General features: G+C 36.7%; 1 protein-coding gene across 6 annotated transcripts in view; it reads left to right on the plus strand.

Annotated features, from left to right (window-relative positions):
• Positions 1-17,404, plus strand: part of PLA2G4A (phospholipase A2 group IVA) — a 158,686-nt gene that overhangs the window by 34,309 nt on the left and 106,973 nt on the right. For 5 of the 6 annotated variants that reach the window (XM_027074337.2, XM_053209800.1, XM_027074338.2 and 2 more), the window contains one exon: positions 10,614-10,695. In XM_027074337.2, coding sequence (XP_026930138.1) covers positions 10,614-10,695 — 82 coding nt within the window. Of the gene's footprint in view, positions 1-9,949; positions 10,493-10,613; positions 10,696-17,404 lie in introns of those variants that run through there. The other variant, XM_027074340.2, reaches the window with a different exon arrangement.

A 17,404-nucleotide genomic window follows, 5' to 3' on the forward strand; every position in this document is an offset into this window, starting at 1 on the left:
CATCTCACAAGATCACGGGAGGGTGAGTCCAATACAAGACATTTTGAGAGAGAGAGCACATTCACATAACTTTTATTACGGTTTATTGTTATTTTGTTCCATTTTATTATCGGTTATTGTTAATCTCTTACTGCATCTAATCTATAAACAAACTTTATCATACAGACATATGTTTAAGAAAAAAAACAGTATATAGAGAGTTTGTACTATCCATGGTTTCAGGCATCCATGGCTGGAGTGGGAGGTGGGGGGTGGGATGGGGATGTGGGGTTGCTTGGAATGTATCCCCTGTGGGTAAAGAGTATCATCCAAGTAGTTGTTGCATTTATATCAAAATGGAATCAATTTTTGTAGATCCAGTGAACTTACTGAATTTCTTTATCAATGTTCCATATACAACAGTATATTCCATTTTAAAACTTTTGCTTTATGAATTATGAAGATATGTTATTAGTTCATATAACTTCTGAATGTATATATTTCTGTCTAATTGATGCTTTATCATTAGGTCCTTTTTTTATCTCTAATAATAACTTGTTCTAAATTTTACTTTGTCTTTTATTAATTTGAACCCTCTGGTTTCTTTGATTAGTGTGTGCATCTTTTTTACTTGCAATTTATATTTTTCCTTATATTTAAAGTGTGGTGTTTTTAAAAGACATACAATCAGTGTTTAAAATGAGATGATTGATTCAAAGACTCATGAAAATAAAATACAATCATAAAATGAGATGATCTTTGTTTTCTGAAACAGTCTCCTACTTTCCCAATTCTGATTTTCTATAGATGCATTTCAACAATGAAGGTAGGTTCCTTTTGTTATTTTTCATACTAATTGAGTTTTTATATCTTATGCACAGATTAATGTTTCTCACCTTACCATTTCAAGAGTGGTGGGTAATTTCTATCCCTTTCAGAGAATTTAACCAAAGTGTTCACTCTTCAACTTAAACATGAAATTTGGCACTAGAGACTGAAAACGAAGAAGGAAGATAAGGTTAAAGTCTATAACCCTGAGCTTGAGACAAAAACCAACAATAATTATGAATCCTAACATTTGGATTTTCAATTCATTCTACCTCTAAATCTATCGCAGTTTTTTTTTTTTCCTGAGCACTTATCATTATTTATTGAATGCCCATTGTGTACCACTCCCTGTCAGTTGTCAGTAGGCACTGGGGATGCAAAAGTGAATCAAACAGAGTCCTTGAACTGAGCTTACCCAAACATTTATTTACACGCTAACCATAATATTTAGGAAGGGCTCTGAGGGGCGCCTGGGTGGCTCAGTCGGTTAAGCGGCTGACTTCGGCTCAGGTCATGATCTCGCGGTCCGTGAGTTCGAGCCCCGCGTCGGGCTCTGTGCTGACAGCTCAGAGCCTGGAGCCTGTTTCAGATTCTGTGTCTCCCTCTCTCTCTGCCCCTCCCCGGTTCATGCTCTATCTCTCTCTGTCTCAAAAATAAATAAATGTTAAAAAAAAAAAAAATTAAAAAAAAATAGAAAGGGCTCTGATCAGAGACAATCACAATAACTAAAAAAATAAATAAAAAACTAATAAAACTAATAACTCTGGGAATAACTAATAATTGGAATCCTTCTGAAATTCCTAGAGGGAGTGACACAGACCTGAAAGTTTAGTAGAAGTTAAGTGAAGAGGGAGAAAATTACTTTTCTGGATTGGAAAAAACAAATATGAGGTAGTGTGGCGATGAGAAAGTTCATTTAAGGAATGAAAGAAGTTCAGTATGGTTGGAGTGTACTACATTTCAGAGAACATTGTTATTTCAAATGACCTTCACTCTTCTACCTAATCTGACCAGGCTTTATTACTGAGCGTCATACAGTCCTCACCTGTCTCTTGTCAGATGACCTGTGAACTGGCCATTTAGTTTCTTCTTCTTCTTTTTTTAAATGTTTATTTATTTTTTGAGAGAGAGGGAGGGAGAGAGAGAGAGTGGGGGTGGGCAGGGGCAGAGAGAGTGGGAGACAGAGAATCCAAAGCAGGCTCTCCCCTGTCAGCTCAGAACTTGATGCGGGGCTCGAACTCAAGATCTGTGAAATCATGACCTGAGCTGAAGTCAGATTATTAACCAAACTGAGCCATGCAGGCACCCCTAGTTTCTTCTTTTAACATGGCAGAGTATATTTAAAAATAAAACTGCATCTAGATATTTTAAAACTCATTGCTGTCATCCTTTCTCTCATTTTAACAGTAGCTAAATACTTAGGCCATAGTCATTACCTATGTGGCATTTCATATGATGAAGCATGCAAACCACATACCTGTATCACAGTTTTCATGACCTTTCCCAGCTTCAGAGTGGGACAGTTAATTACTATTCCAACTTATATCCCCTTTACAGGAAGAGGATCCCAAGTGCTTTATAATTTTGTTCTTTCTTCTTGTTCTTTCTGTGTATGTATGAAAAAGACTGCGTGTGTATGTGTGTGTGTCTGTGTAAATTGTTTCAGTGACAAAATTCCCTGCTCTAGTTTTCGAGATGCTTTTCAAAATATGTAAATGGGTATACTCAACACAGAACAATTTTAGTAAAAAGGAAAGATGGGGAAAATTAAGTCAGCTAACTTGTAATGAGTGGTGTCAGACAGGCTAACACAGTTTTGGCTGCCTCAAGGCACAGAAGATTGGCCTTATTTTCACCACCCCTGTGATGCAGTGGCATGTTGGAGAATCCCGTAGGCTGATGCAGCAATTGACATCCAGCAAGTTTTCTTGCTTCCCATAGTGCTGGCTTTTAAGAACTTGGTAGAAAATGGAGTGATAAACCTATGGCAGAATTCAGTTTCCATATGTTTACAGTTGTGAGATTCTTTCCAACCTGAAGGATGTTTGTGTCTCCAGGATTTATTAAAATTCTTTTGGACCAAGGAGACCAATTTTACAAGAATAGATCAAGTATAAAAGATTTATAAAAATTTCCAGCTTTTTACTCTGAAAATGAGTCATTTCCTGGAATGAAAAAGAATCCACAGTTCTTCCCACCACCTATTAGCAATGGGGGGCCACTGTCCCACTTCCACAGAACCTAAGGTTGTCCTCCCATGAGAGACAGTCAACCACATGGGTATGCTAGCATGACTGACTGCCTGCTAAATGCAGGGAGCTTTGAAAAACATTATTGTGGGATGACTGGAAATTTTACCAAGAAAGTGGAAAGCTATTATTCTCGATTATTATGGTAACATGGGGTGGGGGGCGCTGGGTAAGTTGTCAAAGAACTAGTATTCTACTGCTGGTTCCTGTCTTTAGTTACGTGCTCATGAGCACCTCAACTGAGTTTTAGCCGCTTCGTGTGGAAAACAGTATGAATGGTACCTGCTGTGTCTGCCTCACAGGGCTTTTATAAATAGTAAGTTGATATGTGTACAAAGTATTCTCTAGACACAGTAAAGACAGGCATTTCCAGCCAAGGGACCTCAGAAGGTAAGATACTGCTACTGAGAAATCAAAAATATAAAGGTGGCAAAATTCCTATTGTAAAAGCCTAGCACTGGGCAAAACTAATAGTTTTTATGGCAAATAGCATATTTTGTGTATGTGAGCACTACCAAGTTCTAGAAAAGTGAAAAAAGGATGGGTAGCGATAAGCTTCTAATCTTTCCCTGATACCAGTCATTCCCTATGGTGCAGTCTCTGGCAGTTTCAACTTAAAACAGGGGGGTGGGTGGTTTACTAGGGTACTCATCCTTCGTCAGTGCTCTGCTTAGTCTCAGCCTCCTCCTCTCTGGATCAGCAAATGCCCCTGTGGCAAAACCATGCTTACCTCTCTGGTTTGCTGTGCTCTTTGACTTTTGATCTCCCTCCTGGTAGTTAAGGCCTTTCTATATTGTTAGTTCTTTGTTACTGTATTAGTCAGTGTTCTCCAGAGAAACAGAATCGATAGGACATAGAGTCTGGATTTAGCTTGTAAGCAAAAGAAATTTATTGCTCAGAGTTCTGGCGGCTGCAAAGTCCAAGATTGAGGAGCCAGCATGGCTGCATTTGGTGAGGACCCTCTTCCTGGTTTGTAGCCACTCCGTCCTCATAAGGTAGAAGAGGCAAGGAATCTGTCTAGATTCTCTTTCATAAAGACGCTAATCCATTCATGAGAGTTCCTTATACCTCCCAAAACTCCCATCTCCTAATCTTTGAGGGGTTAAGATTTCAGCAAATGAATTTTGGGGGACACAAATATTCAGACCATAGCAGATAGATCTAGATATGGAGATTTATTTTGAGGAATTGTGTCATGTGGTTATGGAGGCCGTGAAGTCACCCATTCTGCCATCTGCAAACTGGAGACCCAGGAAAGATGGGGGTTTAATTCAGTCCAGTTCTGGAGGCTGGAGAACTCAGGGGGCTAATGGTATAAATAGCAGTCTAAGGTCAGGAGAAGATAAAATGAGGGGTTTCAGCTCAAGCAGTGAAACTCGGAGAAAAGAGACATATTCCTCTTTTTGTTTTGTTCAGGCCCCCAACAGATTGGATGATGCCAACCCACCCTGGGAGAAAGCAATCTACTTTTCTGAGTCCCCTGATTCAAATGATAATGTAATTTGGAAACACCCTAACACACACACACACACCCAGAAGTAATGTTTAATCTGAATACCCCAACGTCAGTCACAGTTACTTTTAGGAAAACCTTTACCCGCTTTGTAAAACCTTATCCAGTTTTCAGTTATTTTCTGTGGGAAGTGGTAATCCAGATTGTTTAATCTGCCATTATCACAAGTGGAGTTCCCCATTACTTGAAATTGGTAGTGCTTCTGCATAATCCCCAGAAGAGAGAGAAAGTCTGATCTTGACAGAGTTTTGCAGATGGCTAAATTATCCCTCCAACTTGACATTCGATATTGCTCTATGTGAAATTCTCATGTTGGAGTCTGGATTTGTTTCAGGGGACCCTTGACAAATCCCATGTCATTGGTAAAATAATTGCCATTTTACAGATGAGGAAACCAAGGCAGGAAAAACTGAGAAAATATAAGGCAATTTATTGTAAATACCCTTTTGGCTTAGGTTTATATTGTTTAGTTATGAATCTTTTACTGCTTAATGACAAAGACACAGTAAGACCAAGAGAAGGTTTTTAAGAAGTCCCTTAAAATAAAGATAATAAAATAAAGTCCCTAAAAATAAAATAAAAATAAAATTACCCCAAATGGCATCTGTAAATATATCTACACTTTCAAATGTTTGGATCTACTAGACTTCGTGTACACATCTGAAGATCATCCACGCAAAGACACCTTAGATTTGAATGAACACGACATATTACCTAGATCAGTAATTCTAAACCAAATAAGTATTTCTGCCACCCAAAACATCTTTAAGAATGGGGAAACCTTTTCAAGTTTTCAAGCAGATGGTGCTTCATGTGTTCTAAAGAGCCTCTCCAGGAGAAGGAGGGGCACCTGGGTGGCTCAGTCAGTTAAGCGTCCCACTCTGTTTCAGCTCAGGTCATGATCTCATGGTTTGTGAGCTGGAGCCCTGCTTTGGACTCTGCACTGACAGTGTGGAGCCTGCTTGGGATCCTTTCTTTCCCCCTCTCTCTGTCACTTCTCTGCTCACACTCTCTCTCTCTCTCTCTCTCTCTCTCTCTCAAAATAAATAAACTTTTAAAAAGATAAAAAAAATAAAGAGCCCCTCCAGGAGAATCAAGGTGTACCTCTCTACCTCATGGGCCTTAGCTCTGCCATCATTACTCCAAGACCAGTGTGCGTTTCTTCAGGGGTATTGAAGTAGGAAAAAAGCCGATGTTAAAAAAATTGTGTGTGTGTGTGTGTGTGGTGCTGTAGCTACTTAATTACCCATTGGACCAGAATCTATATCTGAATTAAAATTCAGGTGCTAAAGATTCGGGTGACTGATTCATTTTAGGTATTTTGAAGATGTTATAGTCACTATAAATTTATGGTGAATGTGGCATTAAGTGAGTATTTTAGATGTAAGCTGTCACCATCAAATTTTTTTTAGACTGGTTTTCTGCTAGAACAGTCTCAGTAATCCCAATTAAATAGGACTTAAAATCTTCTAACATCAGTGAAAACGAACCCTATATCATACTTCAATTTTTAAACATATATAGGCATATTTATTATGGTATAATATGTTATTACTGTATTTGATATATACATACGTATTGTGTAAGTGGAAAGTTTCTTGTTGATGAGGGAGAAAAAAAAATCAGATTTCTGATTATGATTTTCTTTTAATGAAGAAAAATCTAACTCCGCTAGAACTAACAAATTCTGTTGACAAATTGGGTGTTTGGGGCATTAGGATAATTTGTGCACATAGCAATCCATGACTGAGAATTCTGAGAGTTTAGATAGAATTGTAGGTTGTAAATAGTTAAACTGGTCACTCTTAAAAAATGTGAGAGAGTAGTAGTAACACAATGCCTGTGCCTCTCAAATACATCAGAATGAAACTCCACACCAGGAAGTGAAACCAAGAATAGGTATCTTATCTAAAACACTATCCTAACTCTTAGATGGCATCAATGCAGCAATTCTTTTAAAAACATTTCTGAGATCTGTTTGAAATTGCCTGTTGCTGATTGTGGTGATGACAATCTCTGGGTTCGGTAATGAGATTCCGCAGTCTTTATCATACCAACAGTCTTTGGTTTTAGTTTAACTTAAAGTTAAGCAATGACAGTTGAGTAGAGAAAGAAAACTATTTGCATGCAGAATGTACCTTCTCTTCCATCAGATTTGTTTTATGATTATTTCTTCGGTTCTTTATAACAGTAGAACTTTCAACAGATTAGAACAATCATCAAATCGACTTTTTACAAACTGGTTCTTGTTTCCAATGCCCATTTTAGTTACAGTTGTTAATATAATTCTCCAAAATGAATTTAATACAGTAGCTATTTTCATAACGACCGGGAAATTGTGAGACGAAAAAGGGTCATGATTTTCACGATGGAAAAGATTAGGGATGAAAAAGACACTCAAAGTAAGGTAATCCAAGACCTGAAGGCAAAGCTTAATCTTGGTGGCTGAGTCAGTGTATTGAGCTTATATTTGACATCTCAATTGAAATATGGCATCTCTTTTTGCCAACTACCAACTAGCATTGTGCTGAGTCATCAGTTTCCTCCAGGGAACACTGGTTATGGATTCAATAATATCATTTCCTCTGGCACCACCCCTGAGACATAACCAAAAGTCTCCTATCCAAGTCGGAAGCTAGTCTAGTCCATACTAGTTTGAAATTATAACTGATATTGGCCCCCGGATGTTTCAAAGAATTATCAAAAAGTATTTGGATTTGATTAAAACTAAACATTTTTCTCAAAGAATTTGTATTTACTTTACAGATATTATAATCTTTACAGCTCTTATAAGGAGATGGGCATGATTTTGACACTCATGTTTTGAAAATAACTTACAGGTGATCTGAAGATTTATCGTGTTTCTGAAATTAACTTATAAGAACCAAGAAATGGTTGATTTGTCCCCTATTTCCTATGAATGGTTTGCAAGTATTTCATTCATTATAGTTAAGACAGAATTGAGGCTAATGGAAATAAAAGCAGATTAAAACAGCTGAATGATACAGGAAATAACTCAGTTACTAGAGGAACATCAGATCAACTACAGGTATACCAGACAGACTAGATGATAACTGTACCACTTTAATAAATGAAAACAGCCTTTTTCACTAAAGGTGTGGGTATTTGGTATTATTCTCTGTGTAAGTGAAGGAATGTACAAAGAGTGAAGACATTGGGGACAGCAAGAATGGAGTCTAATTCAAGTTTAACTTTTCCTATCTATGAGATACTGGGAAATTATTTAACCTCTCAGAATCTCACTTTAGTTATATATAAATATAAATAAAACCTATGTTCTTTATCAGGTTGAGAAAGTTCCCATCTATTCTTTGATTGCTGAGAGTTTTTATCCTAAATAGGTGTTGAATTTTGTCAAATGATTTCTTTGCGCTGTTGATATGATCATGTTATTTTTCTTGTTTCGCCTGTTTATGTAATGGACTACATTATTTGGTTTTTGAATGCTAAACCAGCCTTGCATACCTACGGTAAATCCCACTTGCTTGTGGTTATATTTCCTTGTATATATTATTGGATTCTATTTGCTAATAATTTGTTGAGAACTTTTTCATCTATGTTTATGATAGATAGTGGTCGGTAGTGGGTTTATATTTTTTCCTTGTAATGTCTCTGTCAGGTTTGTTATCAGGGTAATGCTGGCTTCATGAAATGAGTTAGGCACTGTATCTTCTGCTTCTGTCTTCTGGAAGAGACTGGAGAGTATTGGTGTAATTTCTTCCTTAAGTGTTTAGTAGAATTACCAGTGAATCCATCAGGGCCTGGTGCTTTCTGTTTTGGAAGGTTAGGTATTGATTCAATTTATTTATATATATAGGCCTATTCAGCTTGTCTGTTTCCATTTGTGTGAGTTTTGGTAGATTATGTCTTTCAAGGAACTGGTCCATTTCATCTAGGTTATTAAATTGTGGGCTTGGAGTTGTTCATAGTATTCCTTTATTATCTTTTTAATGTCCATAGAATCTGGAGTGAACTTCCCTCATTCATTTATGATATTTATAATTTGTGCTCTCTTTTTTTTCTTATGTAGCCTGGCTTATCAATTTTGTTACTCTTTTCAAAGAACCAACTTTTAGTGTCAATGATTTTCTTTGTTGATTTTCCATTTTCAATTTTATTCATTCCTGCTCGAATTTTTACTGTTTCTTCTGCTTACTTTGGACTTAATTTTTGCTTTTCTTTTTCTAGTAGACACTTAGGTGATTGATTTTAGATCTTTCTTTTTTCATATATGCATATCATGAAATAAAACTTGAAATATATGTATATATGAAATAATATGTATGTCAAAATACATATTATTTCATTTCCCTCTAAGCACTACTTTTGCTGCATCCCCCAAATTTTGATAAGTTGTAGTTTCATTTTCATTTAGTTCCAAATATTTAAAAATCTCTCTTGAGACTTCTTTGGCATATGTGTTATTTAAAAGTGAGTTATTTAATCTCCAAGTACTTTGTGATTTTCCAGATGTCATTCAGTTTTGATTGCCAGTTTAATTCAATTGTCGTCTGAGAGTATGTATCGTATGATTGTTCAACATGAGCTTATGAATGTGTATTCTGGTGTTGGATGAAGTAGCCCATAATGTCAATTATATCTAGTTGACTGATGGTGCTGTTGAGTTCCAACGTGTCCTTATTAATTTGCTGCCTGATGGTTCTATTTCTGATAGAGGGGTATTGAAGTCTCCAACTAATACAGTGAAGTTTTTTTTTTTTTTTTTTGGTGGGGTCAGTGTGTGTTATTTTCAGTTGTATAGGGCAACACACTTTTTTTTTTTACAAGCATTCATTTAATTTATAATTGATAATTTCATTTATACAGAATAAAACTTTGACTACTCAGGCACCTCTGGCTATAGAAGATATTTCTCTTCAATTTATAATAAACTTGAGTAAGAATTATCTTGAAAGATTTTATATGCTTCTCTGCCTTTTTAAATAAAGTATGCTCATCATTCAGGACTTCACCTCTTCCTGATGCTACATTACAAATCTGAACATAAATTATTCTATTGAGAGAGTGATATCTTCAGAAACTGTTGAATGTTATATAACTTTTGGTTCTATATCTCACTACTGCTGGTCCTATATATGAATCTGTTTTATAGTTTTTTCTACCTCCTCGATTTTAGACTGTCATTACTCATTTTTCAGTATTGCCAGTATCTTACCTTTTTAAAATCAATTATGGACTTTTTAAAGTGTTAAGCAAGTCTGTTTAAAGTCAGGAAAGATAGGAGTAGCTTATAAGTGTGTGCTTCTTCTAAGATGAAACGTGCTTGAGCTTCAGATAAAGATTTTGTAATCTTTCCAGTTGCTCAGAGAACTTAGTGAATTCCTGCTTCCTTACTCTGTTTTGGTTGATAGAGTTGTTTAGTGACTACTTTCAAGTTAGGTGAAGTATTTAATAATCTTCAACCAGTTATTATTTATTATGTGCATACAAGCTATTGGGCTAATAGAAAATTTTAACATCGTTACATATGGTTTATAACAAATGCATTAAAATTAACATAAGTAGTTTTCCAGTCATTGCCTTGGATCCAAAAGATTTTTAAAACTGCTCTGGAAATATCTTGCCAAAGAAAACTTTCATTGAACAGTAACAATAAAAGCAAACAAATCTGAATAATGCAAACATCTTGCTCTGACTTTGCCTCTCTAAGCCAGGGCTTCCTCATCATTCAGTACAAAGCCTGATTGTCTTCCTAGAAGGCTTGCAGTCCTGATTTACATTTTCCCTCAAGCTTGGTAAACCTGACAGCAGAAAAGTTCCAGCAGTCAAGTCGTAGTGACATTTTTTAAAGCATGATCTAAACTTCTCAATAATTCTGTGGTGGGAGAGAGGAGAGAGAGAATCGAATAAGGAGCAGCCCTGGGATCAAAGGATGTTTCTGGTATGAATGTTACTTCCCTTCACCCTGAATGTTTTCAACCAGTCTCAAGGAAACAACGAGCATAGTTTGCTTGGATCCTATCTTGGAAGCTAATTTGTAATTTACTATTATTTGTTTCCAGGTGGAGCACCAGTATTCCCACAAGTTCACAGTAGTGGTGTTACGTGCCACCAAAGTGACAAAGGGGGCCTTCGGTGACATGCGTAAGTGTCCTTATTTGCTTTTCTGTTGAAAATGCATAACCTAGTTGCTCCAGCCCTCTGACAAGCCAGGGGCTCCCTCTCTTTCAGATGTGGTTATCTTTGTCTAGATCTTTGAATGATAACATTTCCAACAGTGTTCTGATGCTCTGCTTTCTGTTGGAATAGTGTTTTGTCTTGACTTTACATTAATTGAGAGTACTTGGAGTCAGAAAAAATGACTTTCTTATGACATCCAGATTTTTGGAATTAAAATGAATTCTATTTAATTCTATTTTGAAAAGAGTGCTGAGTGAAGACTTTGAACAAGCTGCCCCTGAGGCATTGTGCCTATAGGATTAAAAAAATGCAGTTTCTCTAGTTCTTATGCCCGTAAATGTGTTTATTATGTGTGAAAATAGCTAAAGAAACTGGTGTAGCACAGCTTCCAACTACGTGAACCGCAGCCTGAGGATAATGTTGAATGAACTTGCTTGCTGTATCCTTTCCCCATGCTTGGAAAAAGCCATTTTCCGAGTTCATCTCACCACTCAAAAGGCTGGGGGTTATGGGGGTAGAAATACAAAGAAAGATGGATAAGGATTATGATGATGAATTTGGTAAAGTTTTAGATGATTGCTAAAATATGGGAACAGGCGATTTACCTCTCAGAACGGGATTTGGAGAAAGAATGGAGATTATAATTTGTCAAGCTGGGAAGCAGGCAGGGAAGGCTGCCTTGCCCAGTGATGTTGAAACTGGTACTTGGAGGAAGAAAATCTTGGCGAGGAGAGTGAGAAGTCCCAGGCTGAGCAAGGAGAGTTTTTGAAAGCGAGAGAACAGAGTACTTATGAGGAACTAGAAGAGATCCAGTGTTGTTAGAGAATAGACAGCAAAGGGGAAGGGGGACCAACACTAATATAACAAAGGCTGAGGTTGAGATTTCATCAGAAATACAATGGGAAAAATTTGATGGCATTTTTGTCATAAATCACAAATTGAATTTTCATTCTAAAAAATGTTTGTTCTGGGGACGCCTGGGTGGCTCAGAGGGTTAAGCGTCCAACTCTTATTTTCAGCTCGGGTCGTGATCTCACAGTTTCATGAGTTCAAGCCCTGCATTGGGCTCTGCACTGACAACGTGAAGCCTGCTTGGGATTCTCTCTCTCCCTTTCTCTCTGCTCCTTCCCTGCTCACGTGTTGTCTCTGTCTCTCTCAAGATAAATAAATAAACTTAAAAACATTTTTTAAAATGTCTGTTCTGGCCATATTGTGTTAAATATATTGGAAGCAAATGTGGGGTATACTTTATATTTTTAAGGATAAAAAATATGATAACGGATGCAAGAATAAAAATTAGCTGCTTGAAATCATGCTGAAAATGGGCCAGTAGAGAAAAGTTAAATACTATGGGAAAAAAAAGTGAGCTCAGTGCCCAAGCCTTCAGCAAATGAAAAGAGGTGTCCAGGAAGTGGACAGGACACCTGTGTGGCTCAGTCAGTTGAGTGTTCGACTCTTGATTTCAGCTCAGGTCATGATCTCACAGTTTTGTGAGTTCAAGCCCCTGCATCGGGCTCTGCACTGCTTACTTGGGATTCTGTCTCCCTCTCATGCTCTCTGCCGCACCCCCACTCACACTGTCTCTATCTCTCTCAAATAAATAAACCTTTTTAAAAAATATTTTTTTAAAAAGTCAGAAGTAAAATGGGAAACAATGTAGAATCTAATGGCAAGAGTTTTAGATGCGCAGTAGTTTTCATGAGAGATGAGAGTACAAGGATAATTTCTTTCACTCTCATCTGGACCAGGGATTTAAACTCTAAATTGTATCTTATACTTCAGTGACCACTCCTTGGTCAATGTTCTTCTGAAGTTATTCTTATTTTGCTTTTTAAAATTCTCTGCATTTTCATCATTTAAATGAGAGTTCCCTGGAAGGAAGAGCCACGTCAGAAACCCTTTTTAAAAACTGGTATATCCCCCATGACCTTGAGAAAAGGCACAGGCTTTAAAATTCAAGAGGTCGATTGTTAAATAAGCTCTCCTTAATTCCCTTGAAGCCTAGGTCAGTAACTTGCCAGGCATGCAAGTTACTAACCTAATTTGACTTCAAAAAAATATAGTTATGTCTTATACAAAGCAGCAACAATGCTTTCTTATAGCGCTGAACTCTGTCATTCAGGTACAACAGGTGTTACTGTGGTTAAGACGAGCCCACACAGCAGTTCAAACTCTATACTCTGTGAGTCACCTTCAGCTGGTATGGATCTGATTTTCTAGCTACTTCCCCCAGAGGCACAGGTATTTGGGCTATCATTATTTATTAGGATTAAGCCAGGGGAGATAGTGGTGTATGTAGCAGGTGTCATTTTAAACCTATGTGAGTTGACATTAATAATAATACTTATATATAAACATGAGATATTAACTCATGAAACAGGGAACAGGTTCATTTTGGATCCTCACAGTGTACACAACACAGTTTAGACCCTTGGTCTCTAGAAGCTTCCTTTTGAAAATGAAGGACCCATGGAAGGAATAGCCACTGGAGATTAATCACTATAGGGGAAAGGACAGTGTCATGACATTCTGGTGAACTTTTTATGCAGCATTTGTATTTTGATTTTGTTTCATTTGAGTTGTTACATAATTTCTTGGAGGAGGGGCAATTGTTGCTAACCCTTTATATCACCTTAATGAGTTTATAGAAAGTCAGGATAAGAAGAAGTCAGGATAAGAAGAAGAAAGTCAGGATAAGAAGAGATAAGAAGGAAGAACAAGAGAAAGTCTTAGAGAAACAAATTCAGTGAGAAGGTTAGCATAAAAAAGTGAAGGGTTGCAATACATCGCCAAGCACTTTATTTCTGAGAAGTTGTAGGAGATTATTGCAGTGAGAAAAGGTATTGGCATTAGCTGTCACTTTCCTAAGAGGAGTTCTGATGATATTGCGTGGTGAGCTTGATAATACAAATTACCAAGTAAACTGAATTTGGATTCTTTGTATATAGACTCTCTCTCAATATAGACAAAGATAAAACTACAAAAAATGCCCTAAGATCTGTGAAGACTATGATAGCAGAAACCTACACCCTCTTCTGTTGTTGATATTGTCTGCATTTATTTAAGAAGGCAAATTTCCATAAAATTTTACATGTTGATAAAGAAGAATGACAGATTACTACTGGGTTTTTTTGGTTTTGCCTGAGTATGTGGGGGCTTTCTCAAGGGTTCCACAAAAAAATCAAATAACCATTTGATTTTGCCTATATCTGCCTTTTTCTTTTTTCTTTCTTTTTTTTTTTGAGATAATACTAAGATTATATCTATTTTTTTATTTTGTCCCTTGATAAATCATCTTTTTCTAATTATCTCCATTTAAAAATATCATGTAATGTTGTCAAAACATCATAATAAAATTAGCAGCACCCCATGAGCTGTCTTTTGAGGGGTCAGAGTTGACATTTTAATCATAACATCTCACTCATTTCGTTGTTTTTACCTAAGGGCCTGGGCCAGCCAAGAGCTGGACAGCCCCTTCCCGGACCTGGTTGCTAATCTCAGTGTGCGAAAATGTATCATTTATGCCTGTATCCCAGTGTCCACCCTTCCATGCATTCTTATTCTCACATCATATGAAGAGGTTGTTTGAAGTTCATAATTGCAACTGACTCACCATAGTCTTAGTTTTAAAATAAGTAGTTTGCCTTAATTTTGGCAATATTAATATAACTCTCACTTTTAAAGCTATAGTATAATATATATATAATATATATATTATATATATGCAGTACATATATATATGTAAGCATACTTATATATGTATGTATATATATATGTACATATATATATGTAAGCTTGCATATATGCAAGCATAATTCATTCTGGAAACATGCTTGTAATCCAAAGCACTTGTATATCAAAGCGAATTTCAAGAACCATTGGTTCTGTTGTGATCATGTGACGTTTGGCATCACATACTCCTCGTATTGCAAGACATAGCTCTTTACCAAGTTAAAATGTACTTATGTTTGCTCATCCTGTGGAACACTCACAGAACAAGTTACTCACAGTCCAAGGCTTTATGGTATATTAAATATAACGTGTAGTCATGAGTATGTCAACACTGCAGCAGGTGCATGTGTTGGATGGGTATATATTAAACTCTGTGTTTTTTATTGTTCCTTTCCTCTTCTAACAGAGGTTACACATTTGCAGAATGACTACAGTGACGATAAAATTTCAGTTGGTAATAGAGTTTTCTTTGTGCATGTGTGGAGTGAAACACACAGCCCTGGCCACAAACCTGATTTTAAAACCAAATGAAATGGCTGGCACAAATGGTTTAGCTACCTCCCTGAGTTCCTGCTCCTTTTAATGTTGGGGAAAACACAGATCAAATGTGATAATGGAGGCTAGTCTCAGACTTCATAACTGGATAGAGTCATGTTTCAGTCCCTAAGATGAAGTCAGAAAATGGATATGATAGTGTTTTTGAAACAATAAAATACTATACCAGTATTAGATATTTTTAATATCCTAATTATGCAAATATACTAATGATTCTTGTCTGGTCTCAACAGACACCGAACTCTTTCTCTTTACAGAATGAGCGTCACCAACGTTAGGGTTTCCAAAGACGGTTGTAGGATTGCAGATAGATCTACTTTCCTTAAGTATTCAGGAGAACACAGAGCTTAATTCCAACCTTTAAACTTTAAGAAAAAAATAAATATATTTGGGAGAATTATGAGCTCATTATGTTGAAACCAATTTTAATAAGATTGTATTGCTTCTATCTTAAGGTACTCTTTTTGGGTTTTCTTAACAACCTCAAGCTTTTATTTGCGTAAAGTCTGTGTCTGTGGGTAAGTGATGTTTTATTGTAGATAAACTCACAGCAAGATCTAAATCAAGTTCCTGATTTTTAAACAGCTGTGCCATTTGCAGGTCCAAGGCTGACCTAATCTCCCCAAGTAGTGCTTTTCAAACATTAATGTCCAAGTGAGTCACCCATGGTTCTTGTTGAAAGTGTGGATTCTGATTCAGTAAGTCTGGGAAAGGTTTCCCTCTTTCCTCCAGTCTTGTTCTCCCCAGCAGCAGCTCAATCCCCTCACCTCTAGGACCATCCAGAGGATTTAGCCTCTTCAAAGGACATGACCTGCAATGCATAGTGTTAATAATTCCCTGGGAAAGGAGCCTAGAACTCAACCTTCCTATTTGTAAGTGTTGGCCTGAGAGGCAGAGTATTGGGTGTGTACGTAGAGGAACGTTATCTATTTAATTTTTTTGAGAATCTTCAGCAGCAGCAAGAGCAATGTAGAAATTACTATAAAAATATATTATCTCTGGTAGACCTTCGTGAATATCACAGTGATCAAAACCCTAGGAAACAGGCCAAATATATTTATGAAAGAGTATGGTCTCCAGAGGCAAAACACTACTCTCTCATCCCATGTTGTTGGGCAATTTTCCTCTGTCTTCTTTTTTCACCATAGAGATGTTATGAGAATTCAATGCATTAACTAATGTGAAGTACTCATATGCCTGACACATAGTAAGACCTCAGTGATATTATCTATTATTGTTAAAATTATTTCAGATACCAACATAAGAAGACACTTCTTTCCTTCTTTCTTTCTTTCTTTCTTTCTTTCTTTCTTTCTTTCTTTCTTTCTTTCTTTCTTTCTCTCTCTCTCTCTCTCTCTCTCTCTCTCTCTTTCTTTCTTTCTTTCTTTCTTTCTTTTTTAAGATTTATTTATTTGTGAGAGAGAGAGTGCAAGCAGAGAAGGGGCAGAGGGAGAGGGGGACAGAGGATCCAAAGCGGGCTCTGCACTGACAGCAGCGAGCTCGATGCAGGGCTCGAACTCATGAACCCCGTGAGATCATGACCGGAGCCCAAGTCAGACACACAACCAACTGAGCCACCCAGGTGCCCCGAGAAGACATTTATTTCTTAAATATAATCTTTGTGTGAGCTAAAGAATATTCTTTTGGGATAGTCCATGCACTGGGATAATTTTTCAGTTTTTCACCTTGGAGACAAATTTCCATTGTGAGTTTCTGTGTTGAGCAAATTAACGGATCCTTCTTTTTTTCAGCTTAGAAGAAATAAATGGTAGAATGGCACTTCCGTTGTCTTCTCTAATGCACTTGGGCACAGTTCACTCCTGTGCACCTCTGCCAGCTGTCCAGACTTCTGTTTAACACTTGTCACATAGGCGTCTAACCATGTGTTTATAAAACTGTGGCCTGTATCTTATGTTTTAGAAAATAGGTGTTTAGCCTTGAGACTGGCAAGGTAGTAGTAAGATCTCAGAATTTTGGATGAAGGAATAGACAAATGATATTTGTAAATATGTGTAATTATACCTTTCTTCTTGGGTAGTGCCTTCTTTTTACCTCACTAAAGAGAGAAGTTTAAAAATAATTTTATACTCCATTTTTTTGTAGATTATAAATGTCTGTTATTTCTATCCATAGCTTTCTAGAATTTTCCTGGGTTTCAAGGTACATATATTTTATAACACCTTTGGATTAATATAATAAGCCTTCTCTTGGATTAATTATGGGGTTTCAAATATATATGTATATAAATAAATGGAACTGCTATTGGCCAAATATGTGTGTTTTTTATGGAATCAAACATTTCCCTAGGCTTTAGCCCTTAAGTTATGATGAATGAGTTTCGGTTTACTAATATTTTTGGAATGTTTTTGAGTATCCACCCAAGATT

Source organism: Acinonyx jubatus, chromosome E4, assembly GCF_027475565.1.
Source record: "Acinonyx jubatus isolate Ajub_Pintada_27869175 chromosome E4, VMU_Ajub_asm_v1.0, whole genome shotgun sequence".
In the NCBI taxonomy this organism is placed as follows: Eukaryota; Metazoa; Chordata; class Mammalia; order Carnivora; family Felidae; genus Acinonyx; species Acinonyx jubatus.